The 15,861-nt window shown below is 32.8% G+C and overlaps 1 protein-coding gene across 1 annotated transcript in view; it reads right to left on the bottom strand.

The window, feature by feature from the left end:
* HOOK1 (hook microtubule tethering protein 1) overlaps nucleotides 1-15,861 on the bottom strand; it is a 64,706-nt gene that overhangs the window by 36,261 nt on the left and 12,584 nt on the right. The window contains exons 3-7 of the mRNA XM_081818503.1: nucleotides 13,916-13,988; nucleotides 10,344-10,394; nucleotides 9,022-9,154; nucleotides 1,520-1,587; nucleotides 298-360 (exon numbers count right to left, since the gene is read on the bottom strand). Coding sequence (XP_081674629.1) covers nucleotides 298-360; nucleotides 1,520-1,587; nucleotides 9,022-9,154; nucleotides 10,344-10,394; nucleotides 13,916-13,988 — 388 coding nt within the window. The remainder of the gene's footprint in view (nucleotides 1-297; nucleotides 361-1,519; nucleotides 1,588-9,021; nucleotides 9,155-10,343; nucleotides 10,395-13,915; nucleotides 13,989-15,861) is intronic.

The raw sequence follows: 15,861 nt of genomic DNA, 5'->3' as shown, positions 1-15,861 counted from the left end.
ACTATTAACAGTGTAACCATCTAGAATGAGCCACATATGTATTATAAGTTTCAGAAGAAAAGGTCAATGTCACTCAACTCTTTGAACATGAGCATAAAAATTTCTGGAGGCCAACACTACTTGCATTCATGAAGGAATGCATAATAATATTCAGCTGAGATATTACAGAATAAACAACCTAAATTTCATGGAAAAAATATTCTTGTATACGTTCTCCAATGAAAGCCTTATGATACTAATTGGCCAAGGAACTGTATGACTGTTTTCAACATTTTCCCCAATTACTGAGATACTCACCTGTTGCTCTAATTCTCCAACAGCATCATTTGTAGGAGAGCTCAATATTTCTTTACTCATCAACTAGGAAATTAAAATAGTAAACTTAAGTACAATAAAGAAATGTTATGAAGTAAAAATAGGTTTACTTGAGAGTAAAATGCTTTATATTTAGTTTTCCTTTGCCATAATTTGATGATCCTTAGAATATTATTCAAATAAAAATTTTATTAGAGGCTTAAGCTAAATAACACAATATTCAACCATTACATCAGTGAGGACATCAGAAGTAAAGGGTACTTGAAATACATAGATATATTTAAATTACCTGTATACTGAATAATTACAATCCAAGTTCTAAAAGATGAACTACTAAATAAAACTGATAACTAGTATTAATAAAGATTCTTCCATAAAATAAATTAACACTTTTAAAATACAGCCTATAAATGAGTGATATGGTAAAATTCCTAATTTGAGAAGTCATTTTAAAAGTAGGAGTTATAATTATATGAAAAAAAAAAAGGATGCTATAAAAAGTAACTTTTTTGCATCTGAAAGGCAGATTTATTGTTGTGATGCTTTAAATTCAAGCCCACAATGCAAACTCAGAGCGCACAAACGAACTTCTTGTGAGAGGTCTCCCTCCAAATCATGCCCCTGCCAAATTCTGTTTGCCCTCACTAATCTCCGGGCCTCCTCTGCATTCCACATCATCTCAGCCCTTCAGGCTGATGTTAAGAATCAACATGTACCATATGAATTCTGAATTCTTCTAGTTGACTTTACACAACTAGAATGGCTTGAACCCAGGCTACCTGACTCCCAAACCTATCACCATATTTGCTCACAGTACTAACATTCTGAAAATGAACATAAGATATATTTCCACACATGCTTTAAAATTTTGGGAAAGACTGTTCTAATTGGCAGGGAAAAAAGAAGAAATAAAAATTCTTATCTGGTGAGAGGTTGTTTATCCTGCTTAGGTGAAGTTATCTAAGGGAACCTGACAATATTATCTTTTTTAAAATACAGAAGTACTAAAATTGAGCTTGAAGTCCTTTTAAGATATTTTGGGTAAAGAAAAGAAGGGAAGACACACTAGCTTAAGGTAAGTAAACCTGCTGCAAAGGGCAAGTTTATACAAATAGAAAAATATACATCCATAAGATTTATGTGAAAATTTTTGTGTCATTTGGTTAAGGATTTTCATATATATGTGAATATAATAAAAACTTACCTCTTGAATAGCAGTCATGACCACATGTTGAACAGACTCTTCTAGTGTCATTATATTTTGAATATGTTCTGTGATTCAAAAAAAAAAGATGGATCTGATAAAAATCTACTCTTTACCCATGGAACTTTAGCCATTCAATTAACAGCATAAAAGTTCATTTACCATACATACTTCTTTATGCAAGTATTTTTCCACAAGAAATATGTCCACTAAAACCAGATAAGCAGAATTGAAAATATTTATATTTTTAAATGTTTTCTTTTCCCTAAAGAAGAAAACCTCTAATTTCCTTATAAGGAAGAGAAAGAGAAGACATTATAATCTTAAAACAATTATTACAATTTCCTCCCTGTTGTTAGATATTCAGTATTATAGGATGAATCCATACATGTTAAATGAATTCCTAAAATCTTCAGCCTAGAAAGTTACATTTTATCACCTACTTAGTTCATTTCAGGAAGGCTTTTAAAGAAGGGACTTACAAAGCCTCCTGTAAACGTGTGCTCAACATCCATCAAGTCTCATCTCAAGGAGATACTTATGCCTTACCACAAACACACAGGCAGTAAGTTGATTCTGTCCCAATAAGAAATGAGGAACCATAAGAGAAAGTGTTTCATATTTTTGCATATTTCACTTTGCATATTTCATATATTTGCGTAATCCCCTTCAACTATATGTTCTCCAGCTAAAACAATATCCAAAAAATTCCAAATTTCAAAAAAAAAAACTTACTATTTTCAAATACTTTTATCGTTTTAATGATTCTTCTGGAAAACTTCTGAAAGTTCTCTCAATCTTTCTTTTATTTGTAAAGCCAAGAACTGGACAAAGACTCTGATAGATTCTGGTATGCACCAGAAGTAGGGAGTGGATGGGAAAGGGGAAGAATTAAGCAGAGAAAGCACAAGCTATGCAATGGTTTCCTTTAACTGGATTTTCTGGATAATGGAGTGTTTTGAGTCTGCTGAAACCTTCAAAAAAACTATCTTTTTTCCCCACCAAGATAAACACGGTACTACTGACCAAACAAGGTCATTCTTTCAAGACTGAGACTGTTGCTATACCTTGGAATCATTTTGAAATCAATTCTCCCTGCAAAGTATAAAGGTGTGTAAGCTGTTTTACATTTTGTATGTGTTTTGTTTTTAAGTTTTAATTAATTTACTCTGTTTTTCTTTCATTTATTTGCTCACTCCTACAAGTTGAGAGCCCACATACCTCCAAAAATAAATCCAATTAAGAAACACTGGTGTTTTTAATAATGACAATGAAACTTTTTTATATTTACTACTTGCTAAATTTTTATTTATGTATGTGGAAACTTAATTTTCTTTTAAAATTCTGAGGACAAAATTGCTAAGTAATGCTTGGAACTAAATAATGAAAATAATACTAAAACTCATGGAAGGTAATAAATCATAACTTAGGGGAAAATTACAGCTTAAAATGTCAATTATAACTTGGAATAGAAAGAATTGATTAATTCACAAGAAAATAGATGAAATGAGATAAAAGATAAGAATAGATATTAAATAGTACAAACAGAGTCAAAGCCAAAAGTTGGTTCTTTGAAAAAGACTACTAAAACTGACAAACATGGGAGAGGGAAGATGTGAGGGTTGCTGGAGGGGCCATCAAAGGATACAAAAAAATAAAAAGATGTAAAATATGACATCATATACATAAAACGTGGAGAAGGAAGTCTATTTAGTGCTTTCAGAACTTGAGCAACCATCAACTTAATACAAATTGCTATACAGGATGTTATGTATCAACTCAGTGGCAACCAAAGATCAAAAGCATATAATAGATACACAAGAAATAAACAGAAAAGAATCCAACCATAACCCTAAGGAAAGCCATCAAACCACAAGGGAAGAGAGCAAGAGAAGAAAGGAATGCAGAACTACAAAAACAACCAGAAAATAATTAACAAAATGGTAATAAGTACATACTTATCAATAATTACTTTAAATGCAAATGGACTAAATGCTCCAATCAAAAGACACAGGGTGAGGTAATGGATAAAAAAACAAGACCCATCTATATGCTACACCTGTATGAACCTACAAGAGACTCACTTCAGACCTACAGACACAAATAGAGTAAAAGTGAAGCGATGGAAAAAATTATTCCATGAAAATAGGAGAAGAAAAAAAAAGCCAGAATAGCAATACTTGTATCAGACAAAACAGACTTTAAAACAAAGACTGTAGCAAGACACAAAGAAGGGCACTGCATAATAATAAAGGGGTCATTCCAACAAGAGGATGTAACAACTGTAAATATGCACTCAACACAGGAGTTACCTAAATACATAAAGAAAATATTAACAGCCACAAAGGGAGAAATTGATAGTAATACAGCAACAATAGAGGACTTAACAACCCACTTACATCATTGGATAGAACATCCAGACAGAAAATCAACAAGGAAATAGTAGCTTTGAATGACACATTCGATCAGACGAACCTAACATATATACAGAATATTCCATTCAAAACAGCAGAGTACACATTCTTTTCAAGTGCACGCGGAACATTCTACAGGACAGATCACATGTTAGAACACAAAACAAGCCTCAATAAATTTAAGATGATGGAAATCATATCAAGCATCTTTTCCAACTACAACAATATGAAACTAGAAATCAAATAAAAAAAAAAAAACTGGAAAAGAACACACATACAAAGAGGCTAAATAACATGCTACTATATTATCAGTGTGTTAACAAAGAAATCAGAGGAAATTAAAAAAAAAAAATACATGGAGACATAACAGTAATGAAAACACAACGGTCCAAAATCTTTGGGATGCAGCAAAAGCAGTTCTAAGAGGGAATTTTACAGTGAACCAGGCCTACCTCAAGAAACGAGAAATCTCAAACAACGTAACCATATACCTAAAGAAACTAGGAAAGGAAGAATAAAACAAAGGCCAAAGTTAGTTGAAGAAAGGAAATAAGAAAGATTAGAGTGAAAATAAATGAGAAAGACTAAAAAACCATAGAAAAGATCAATGAAACCAAGAACTGATTATTTAAAAACATAAAACTGATAAGCCTTTAACTAGTTTCATCAAGAAAAACAGAGTCAACTCAAATAAATAAAATCAGAAATGAAGGAGGAGATATAGTAACTGGCAACCACAGAAATACAAAGGATTATAAGAGAATATTTTGGGAAAAATTATATACCAACAAATTGGACAACCTGTAAGAAATGGATAAATTCCTAAAAACATACAATTTTTCAAAATGGAATCAGGAAGAAATAAAAAAATCTAAACAGACCTATTACAAGTAATGAAACTGAATCAGTAATAAAAAATAGCTTCCAATAAACAAACATCCAGGACCAGCTGGCTTCACAGGTAAATTCTACCAAACATTTATTATTATTTTATTTATTTTTTTATTTTTTTAAAGATTTATTTATTTATTTGAGAGAGGGAAAATGAGAGAGAGCACATGAGAGGGGGGAGGGTCAGAGGGAGAAGCAGGCTCCCTGCCGAGCAGGGAGCCCGATGCGGGACTCGATCCAGGGACTCCAGGATCATGACCTGAGCCGAAGGCAGTCGCTTAACCAGCTTAGCCACCCAGGCGCCCTCTACCAAACATTTAAAGAATAGTTAATACCTAATCTTATCAAACTATTCCAAAAAAAACAGAAGCAGGAAAACTTCCAAATTCATTCTATGAGGCCAGCATGACTTGGATATCAAAACCAGACAGAGACACTACTAAAAAAGAAAACTGCAGGTCAATATCTCTGATGATCACAGATGCAAAAATCCTCAACAAAATATTAGCAAACCATATTCAATAACACATTAAAAGGATCATTCACCATGATCAAGTGAGATTTATTCCAGGGACGCCAAGGTGGTTCAATATTCACAAATCAATCAATGGGATACATCATATCAACAAGAGGAAGGATAAAAACCATGTGATCATCTCAATAGATGCAGAAAAGCATTTGACAAAGTACAATATTCATTCATGATAAAAACCCTCAACAAAGTAGATTTAGAGAGAATATATCTCAACATAATAAAGGACATATCTAAAAATCTCACAGGTAACATCATGCTTAATGGTAAAAAAAAATAAAGTTTTTCCTCAAGATCAGTATCAAGATAAGGATTGCCATTTTCACTACTTTTATTCGACATAGTAGTGGAAGTCCTCACTGCAACAAGAGGACAAGAAAGGAAATAAAAGGCACCCAAAGTGGTAAGGAAGAAGTTAAACTGTTACTATTTGCAGATGACATGCTACTATATATAGAAAACACTAATGACTCCACCAAAAAACTATCAGAACTAATAAATGAATTCAGTAAAATTGCAGGATACAAAAATAATACACAGAAATCTGTTGTGTTTCTATACTAATAATGGAGTAGCAGGAACAGGTATTAAGAAAACAATGCCACTTGCAACCACACCAAAATAAAATGCCTAGGAATAAATTTAACCAAGGAAGTGAAAGACCTATACTCTGAAATCTTTAAGAAATTTGATGAAAGAAATTGAAGATGAAACAAATAGAAAGATATACCACACTCACAGACTGAAAGAATTAATACTGTTAAAATGTCCATAATACCCAAAGTCATCTACAGATTCATTGCAATCCCTATCAAAATACCAATAGCATTTTTCACAGAAGTAGAACAAATAATCCTAAAACTCTATGGAACCAAAAGAAACCCTGAATATCCAAAGCAATCCGGAGAAAGAACAAGGCTGGAGGTATCAGAACCCCAGATTTCAAGATATAATACAATGATGTAGTAATCAAAATAGTCTGGTACTGGCTTAACAACAGACACATAGATCAATGCAACAGGATATAGAGCCTAGAAATAAACCCACACCTGCATGGTCAATTAATCTGTGACAGAGGAGGCAAGAACATACAATGGAGTAAAGACAGTTTCTTCAATAAATGGTGCTGAGAAAACTGGACAGCTACATGCAAAACAATGAAACTGGACCCCTTTCTTACACCATACACAAAAATAAACTCAAAATGGACTAAAGACCTAAAGGTGAGACCTAAAACCATAAAATTCCTAACAGAAAACATAGGCAGTAATCTCTTGGACATCAGCCTTAGCAACATATTTATGGATACGTCTCCTCAGCCAAGGGAAACATAAGCAAAAATAAACTACTGGGACTATACAGAAATAAAAAGCATTTGCATAGCAAAGGAAACCATCAACAAAACAAAAGGCAACCTATTAAACAAGAGAAGATATTTGCAAGTGATATATCCAATAAGGGGTTAATATACAAAATATATAAAGAACTACTATGCCTCAACACCAAAAGTACAAACAATCTCACTAAAGAATAAGCAGAGGGCCTGAACATTTTTCCAGAAAATAAATACAAATGGCCATCAGATACATGAAAAGGTGAACAACCCTAGTCATCATGGAAATGTCAATCAAAACCACAATGAGATACCACCTCACACCAGTCAGAATGGCTAAAATAAAAAACACAAGAAACAACAAGTGTTGGCGAGGATGTGGAGAAAAAGGAACGCTCGTGTGCTGTTGATAGGAATATAAATTGGTGCAGCCACTGTAGAAGACAGTATGGAGGTTTCTCAAAAACATAGAGAAATACCATATGATCCGGTAATTCCACTACTGGGTATTTACCCAAAGAAAACCAAAACACTAAATCAAAAAGATATATGCACCCCTATGTTAGTGCAGCATTATTTATAATAGCCAAGATATGAAAGCAACCCAAATGTCTGTCAATAGATGAATGGAGAAGATGTAGTGTATGTGTGTATATACATACACATATATATACAATGGAATATTACTCAGGCATAAAAAAGAATGAGATCTGCCATTTTCAACACACGAAGGGACCTAAAAGGTATAATGATAAGTGAGATAAGTCAGATAAAGACAAATACCATATGATTTCACTTAACATGTGAAATCTAAAACAAAATAAAACAGAACAAAACAAACAAATGGACTCTTAAATACAGAGAACAAGCTGGTGGTTGTCAGAGAAGGGGTGAGTGGGAGGATGAGTTAAACAGATAAAAGGGATTAAGAGGTACAAACTCCCACTCATAAAATAAATGAGTCACAGTGACGAAAAGTACAGCATAGGGAATACAGTAAATAATATTGCAATAACATTGTATGGTGATAGATGGTAACGAAACTTATCTTGGTGAGCTTTGAGTAATGTACAGAATTGTCAAATCAATTTGTTGTATGCCTGAAACTAATGAATGTCAATTATACTTCAATAAAAATAAAAAATAATTATAAATAACCAGTAACTGAAATAGAAACGAAGCATTAATCGAATAAAAAATAAGAAGGATAACAACAGAAAAATTCTAGATTTATAAATTAGTTGCTATTTGTCAATTTGTAATTAAACATTTATGGAAGTTTTCCATAAGCAAATTCTCCTTATTTTGTGAAAAAAACCCAATATATAGATCTTTGACATTTTCTCTAAGTGAGAAATAAAAGTCTATGGAGAAACACTCACTTGCCCTAGAAAAAAAATAGCTAGTTGATGATAGAGATGGACTAATACCAAAGTTTTCTGATACCCAATCCTTGTTCTTTTTTATTAATAAGCAATTAATTTCATATATTTTATTTTTCTCCTTCCTAAATTTGTTCTTATTGAATTTAACCTGTTTCATATTTTTACTTCATTAGATAGATAAGACTGAATTTATCTTCTAAGATCCTGGTTTAAAGTACTATACAAACTTAAGTACCCAACATATTCTTATAAAGGTGATGTACTAAGACCAAGTTTGGATGAATCATACAAAAAACATCAGCATCAAAAATCTCACTACCCAGACTGATGCAAGCCCTGAGGGAAATAAATCTTGGTCTGTTCAGTTCATCATTTCATTCACTACATGCATCCAAAAATGATCTTTTGTACTCATTAGGATATGGATCACAGTGTTTGTATATACCAATATAATATACCAATTCCATTTAGGTCATCAGACTGCTTAACTGGAGGATACACTAGACAGGCATTCTTCTGAAAAGAGCAGAATATCACTTCAAGAGGCTTGGATTATAATTTAGTATCTGCATATTTATAAAAATCTTAATCTAAACTTCTATCTTACGTATGAAACAGAAAATGTATCAGATGAATAAGTACAATTTTTACTGAATATCCACTAAGTCCTAAGCACTGAATATACAAATTAAATTAATTAAACTAAAATACATTTAATTTAGTCACTGACTATAAATCTCAGAATCCAGGTACAAATAGGATACTTAAGATTTGTAGCTTTTTAATGGCAGAACTGGGCTAGACTTAAGACCTCCTGGGTTACATTTCCAGGTGCTCTGTGACAAGATGTAGTAGTACATTTTTATGCTACTTTCTATAACAATGTAGGTTGTTTCTAGAAAGTAAACTTCCCCAAATTAACTTTGAACTGATTGAAATTCACTTACCTTGCTTCTTTTCACAGTTGACTGCACAGCCTAAAATAAGCTGGAGCAATCTCCCAAGCTCCACAGAATCTGAACATTCAATTATTTGGTTTAAATCAGGGATAAGTTCTTCAGAAATCTGCTGCCCCAAAAACTGCAGTATTAAGACAATAAATTAGATCACTCATTTCTGTAGACTACAAAGAATTTATTACATTACATTACAAGGAAAACAAACTATAAATAGGATTGTGAAATGACTCAGATAAATTAACAAAATGATAAATCCGTAATTATTGACTGAAACCAGTTAGCAAAGTTGAAGCAACATCCCAAAATTTTGAGTAACCAACCAATAGCAACTAAAATGGTTTTACATCAAATAACTTTGATCCCACTGTCTGAGGGATTAAGAAACCCCTAGACTGATCTTTTATGACAAAAACTTATGCCTTTCCAAAAATAAACAGATTTATGTTAAGCTGAAAGATAAGCATATTTTGATGCATGACTGATTAATAGTAAACCACAGTATAAACCATGACACTTGCAAATGAACAGCAAATCTAACAAATCTAATGGATTAATCTTTCCTGGCCTTATCTTTATTTTTTTTGGCTCATTAAAAAGTTTTCTTGGCATTAAAAAGCTTTAAAAATGAGTTTGAGGCATTAACAGGTTGAAAAATTTCAATCTTAAAATTACTGGAAAAAATTACAAGTATAAATATGTGACAACTTTAAAAAATAGAAACCAAGTCTTTTAATGGCAAAACCAAACCAAAAGTTTTTTAAACATAAGCAATAAGCTTTCTTATATCAAATAATCCCACTAGAGAACTTGTTATGATACTAAGAAAAAAAAAAACCTACTTGAATAATGTACTACCTAAAGTGACTTTAATACTACTTTCACTTTGCTTTTTTCCCCAATTTACTTGCACAAAAGCATAATTTCACAGTATACCTTTGTTGCTGTTTGCACTGAGAAGGTCAAAATAATACTTTACATAGGAAATACTTCAATTTAATTATAAAGTCTACTTTACAGCATTGCATAAAATCAAATCATTTAGAGATGACAGTAATTCTCTTGGAGAAAATAACAAATTTCAAGAGTATCAATATAGAAGCAACATTATTTTACAAATCAATATATTACATTTAAGCCTGTTCATGTTCACAAAATTTGAGTGTTCTGAAAATGGCAAAAAAAAAAATACATTCTAATTATGAATTACATTTTAGTAAGATGTTATAAACAAAAATCCAGGTTATTTTTTGGTGTCAATATAAATATCATATAGGATTTTGTATTTAAACAATGTCAGATGTTTTTCATACCTCACTGTAATAACTCATAATTCCTTGAAGTACCTTCTTTAAATTACTAGCCTAATGGGGAAAAAAAGAATAAGAGTTCAATAAATTATTTCAAATTAGCAATGAAAGAAAATTTATGCCAAGGTGAAAGACAATAAAAACTCTGGCCTCATAAAAATGACAACAAAAAAACATACATTAGAGTTTTATAAATACAGGTATATGATATTTTTTAAACATGAAAGCTTTAATCAGAATTTGATTAAAAGTATCTTTATGCTTTCATAGATTAACCAGAGTGGTTCTATCTATCTATCTATTTATTTATTTATTTTTAAAAGATTTTATTTATTTGACAGCAAGAGAGGGAACACAAGCAGGGAGAGTAGGAGAGGGAGAAGCAGGCTTCCTGCAGAGCAGGAAGCCCGATGCAGGGCTCGATCCCAGGACTCTGGGATCATGACCTGAGCCAAAGCAGACGCTTAACAACTGAGCCACCTAGGTGCCCTGAGTGGTTCTATTTAAAGTGAGCTGCAATGAAGTACCAACTTTAAAGATTTAACTATGAGCATGTCAACCTCCAGTCACAAGTGAGTATTAGGGTTTCTATTTATTCTCTTGCCACAAACAATAGACAACAGGACAAAATACAAGGAACGATGTTTTCCAAGCTTTAGCCACTGGACAATATGGAGGAGGAAAACAAAACAAGATGAGCCCAACTCTAGTCCAAGATTTCTCTCTGGAGGCAATTTTCATTCCATGAAATAAAGTGGTAGAAACTAAACAAAGCCTGATGTTCTCACTGAGTTGAGGAGATAAGACATCAGAAGTTCAGGAAGGTCAAGGGAGTTAGAATTTGCAGGGCAGACAAAGAGGTGAGCCCTACAGCGAGAAGATGTTTCACAAATTTGCACAGTGGTTTGTCACTTTCAGCTGAATAGCAATTTGCATGTGCATGGGTGAAACTGAGATTAAACAAAAATAATTTCACTTTTTTTTTTTTATTTTTTTCCCCAGTCAAGAATAACTTCTGGGGCGCCTGGGTGGCTCAGTCGTTAAGCGCCTGCCTTCGGCTCAGGTCATGATCCCAGCGTCCCAGGATCAAGCCCTGCATCGGGCTCCCTGCTCCGCGGGAAGCCTGCTTCTCCCTCTCCCACTCCCCCTGCTTCTGTTCCCTCTCTAGCTGGATCTCTCTCTCTCTGTCAAATAAATAAATAAATAAATAAAATCTTTAAAAAAAAAAAAAAAAAGAATAACTTCCAAGGAAAAAACAATCCAAGGAACTTTAAGCTGAACAATTCCCAGAGCTTACACAGGGCCAGAAATTGTTCAAATTCCCACCAGTCACAGTGAAGAGACTATCTGCATCGACAAGCACTCACTAAAGACCCTGGTCACACCTTAGTAAAGGGTCTAACCTAGCCCTAGAGGAAAAATAATTCTAGATCTATCTCCTAACCTCCAAAGCTTCGAAACGATCAAACCGATTCACAAGTATCTTAACTGCCTGCAAGAACAAAGTCCGACACTCTTTAAAGGAAAACAAAAAATCCATCACTCAACAATGAAATTCATACTGTCTAGCATCCAATAAAAAACTACTACATATGTGAAGAAGCGGGAAAATGTGGATCATAATAAGGAGAAAATTCAGTCAATAGAAATGGGCCAAGAAATGAGAGATGAAAGAATAAGAAGACAATAATGTTAAAACTGCTAGCTTCAATTTGTTCACAGATTTAACTGAAAACAGGAATATAAGAATAGAAGTGTTTTCTTAAAGCACAAAATAAAGAAATGGTCTCTAGATTAAAAAAAGGAAGACTCAACTGTTAGGTGTCTACATGAAAGACCTAATATAAAGACAGATTAAAAGAATAAAAAAAAAGATACACTAAAGCAAAAAATAATCATAAAACTGGAGTGGTTACTTTAATATCAGACAAATTAGACTGCAGAACAAAGATTTCCGGGGATAACAAAAGGCCTTTCATAATAATAAACAGATTCATTCATCAAGAAGACATTTAAAAATTGATGTATATAAACTTAGTAACAGAATTCAAATTACATGATTTAAAAGTTAACTAGAACTGAGAGAAATCAACAAATCCACAATCACTGTTAGAGATTTAAGGACTCCTCTTCCATAACTGATAGAATAATCAGACAGAAAATCAATAAAGATATAAAAGATGCAATAGTACTATCAATACATTTGACATAATCCATCTGCAGAATACATGTTGTTTTCAGGTGCACACAGAACATTCACCAAGACAAACCATATGTTAGGTTGTAAAATAAGTCTCAATAAATGTAAAAGAATTTCTCAATACAGAGTTATGTTCTCAAACAAAAATGGAATTAAATTAGAAATCAATAAATACAGGAAAAGTACCTTAAAAATCCTCAAATATTTACAATTTGAAATAACTATTTCTAATCTACCTGTGGGTCAAAAGAAACCACATGGGAAATGAATGAATATTTTGAACTGAATGAAAATAGGAACACAGCATGTCAAAATGTGTGGGATGTGTAAGGCAATGTTTAATATTAGGAAAATAAAAGACCTAAAACTTATGATTTAATTTTCCACTTTAAGACACAAGAAAAAGAAGAGAATATGTAAGTAGAGAAAAGGAAATAATAGGGAAGAAATCTATAAAATAGAAAACAAAAGCTAGTTCTTAAAAAGAAACCAATAAACTTGAAAACTGTCAAGCCAAACCTATCAAGAAAAAAAGAAAAGACACAAATTGCCTACATCAGTAGAGAAAGAGGATACATCACTAAAGATCAGAGTCATCAACATATTTTTAGCAAAACAATTAAGAACAACTATATGTCAACAAATTGGATAACCTAAATGAAACCCAGTTAAGAACAGTTAAGAACAACTGTATGCCAACAAATTGGATAACCTAAATGAAACACACAAATGCCCTACAAGACACAACAAAACTGACCTAAGAAGAAATGGAAAATCAGTCTGGTAGTTTCTTAGAAGGTTAAATATATACCTACACAATGGGATACAATTACATTCAGGAATTTACCCAAGAAAAATTAGATATATGTCATTGCAATTTTGTACCCAAAGTAGGTAAACACAGAAACAATTCCAATAGCCATTAACAAGTGAATGGTAAGCAAATTGTGGTGTATCAATGTAATGAAATACTACTCAGGGAAAAGAAAGAAAGAAAGAACTAATACAGGCAACATGGATGAGTCTCAAAAACATCACAGCGAGTGAAAAATGCCAGACACAAAGAGTAACAGAGTATATAATGTCTGATTCCATTTATATGGAACTCTAAAAATCTACAGTGACAGAAAGCAGATCCATGGGGCCAAGCGAGGAGTGGGGATTAACTGGGAAGAGGCATGTAAGTGCATGTTTTGGGTTAATGGAAATGTTCCACATCTAATTATGACAGTAGTTACATAAGAACATACATAACTCAAACTGTACACAATAAAATGCACCCTTAAATTAATTTTAAAAAATGATTTAATTGAGTTTAGTGTTAATTTTAAAATCACTGTTTGGATTAAGTGCTTCTACTACTTATTTTGTATACCTTTATTCTCCAGTTGTCACCAATATCCTCTTTAATTCGGCTTAACCAAGATTCATTGAACCAAGCTACATCACTGAAACAAAAATACAAGTGCAAAACATTAAGATGTTTTTGTTACATAGAAAGCATCAAATTAAATCAATATATCAGTATTTATATCTTAAAGCCTGCCCTTAATAAGAGTAGTAAATATTATTTAAATGAACCCACTGAATTTTTAGTAATTCCTAAGGATTTCTTTTGTAATTTCTCATAATAAATTACTTAATTCATTAACATCTTCAATTTAATAAACATTTACTAAGTATCTCATACTAGATACTCTGGTAGCAGGAAGATGTAAAACTCCCAATCCTAAAGGGGGGGGAAAAAAGAAGAAAACTAACATTTTAATGTGTCTACTCTGTATCAAGCACTGTGCTTACTGTTTTTCCATAGTGCAACATTTCAATATCATAGTAATTGGCAAAGGATTGGTTATGATTATCCTCAATCTTACTCTTCAGGGAACTGAGGATGAGAGAAGATAAGTGATTTTCCCAAAGTGACACTAGTACATGGCAAAGCCCAAAATAAATCTATTTGATTGTAATTGAGTAGAATGAGTGTAATGAGAAGTCTACAAGGACAAATTTAGTTTTAAACTTGTAAAGTTAAGTCATATTAATATGGAAGGCCAAGACAAAGAATTGCTATATCAATTTTTTAGGTTTCAAAGAATAACAAATATTTGACTATAGTGAACTGTGTTAATAGATCATACATATTCTAAACAAATATTTGGATGCTTGCTCTGAGTAAGGAATTGAGCAAGATTAATATGAAGATGAATAATTTACTACATGACTCTTAGGGAAATAACTATTAAAGTGGGAAAGAAAAGAGCACAAAAACTATACTCAAAGGAGAATGAGAGAAATGCTGTAATCGTTAAACAAACACTACAAACTAACAGAATAATAGTACTAGCGGAGGTCTTCGAAGTCTCATCTAAATTTTTACTTCACACATAAGCCAACAAAAGTGAGGGAAGAGGGGCGCCTGGGTGGCTCAGTCGGTTAAGCGTCTGCCTTAGGCTCAGGTCAGGATCCCAGGGTCCTGGGATCGAGTCCCACTTTGGGCTCCTTGCTCAGTGAAGAGTCTCCTTCTCCCTCTTGCTCTGCCTACTTGTGCTCTCTCCTCCTCTCTCTCTGCCAAATAAATAAAATCTTTAAAAAAAAAAAAGTGAGGGAAGAAATCAAAGGGATTCTTTTCCAAGGCCTGAAGTTAAAAATGTAAAGCTGAAACTAGAACACAGTGCTTAGCTTTTCAGAAATCATTCTGCCTCAGATGCTCTAATATAGAAGATACCACTTCTGACTGGGGTAACCAAAAATGACTTAGCCGTTTCTTTTCTTTTCTTTCTTTTTTTTTTAATTATAATGCAAGCCCTTGCATGGCAATCCAAATTTATTGAACTACTGATGCTAAGTTATACAAAATTGCACCACTTTAATTAAGGCTTTTAGTTTACATTTGGCCACCTCAAAGCAGTTGTAACATTAGGTTGGTCAATTTAAATACTGTGGCTCCCTGTTGGATAGACACACAATCTTTACACCCAAACGGTTAATGCATACAAAGCAACAAGGCATTGTTAAATAAAACAGCAATAGTTACTGCAACTTAGGCCTTGTGACCAATTACACATGATTAAAATTACTTCCCACATTCACATCCACAGTACTCGCCCACCATTTAACATCTCAAACAAAACGTTACACATGTGAAACAATCACTAACAGGCAAAAATACTAAACCTGTATATTTGGTATTGCAAATACACTTATGCATGAGCAAGCAAGGGATTCACAGTGAGAATCTACAGCTGCAGAAGCCTGAAAATGATTTACAAAAATTGTTAAATCATTAAAAAATTGTTTGAAAATATACACTTCTTGTTGTAG

Source organism: Leptonychotes weddellii, chromosome 4, assembly GCF_054177405.1.
Source record: "Leptonychotes weddellii isolate Sample4059 chromosome 4, ASM5417740v2, whole genome shotgun sequence".
In the NCBI taxonomy this organism is placed as follows: domain Eukaryota; kingdom Metazoa; phylum Chordata; class Mammalia; order Carnivora; family Phocidae; genus Leptonychotes; species Leptonychotes weddellii.
This window is presented reverse-complemented; position numbering and strand designations above follow the sequence as displayed.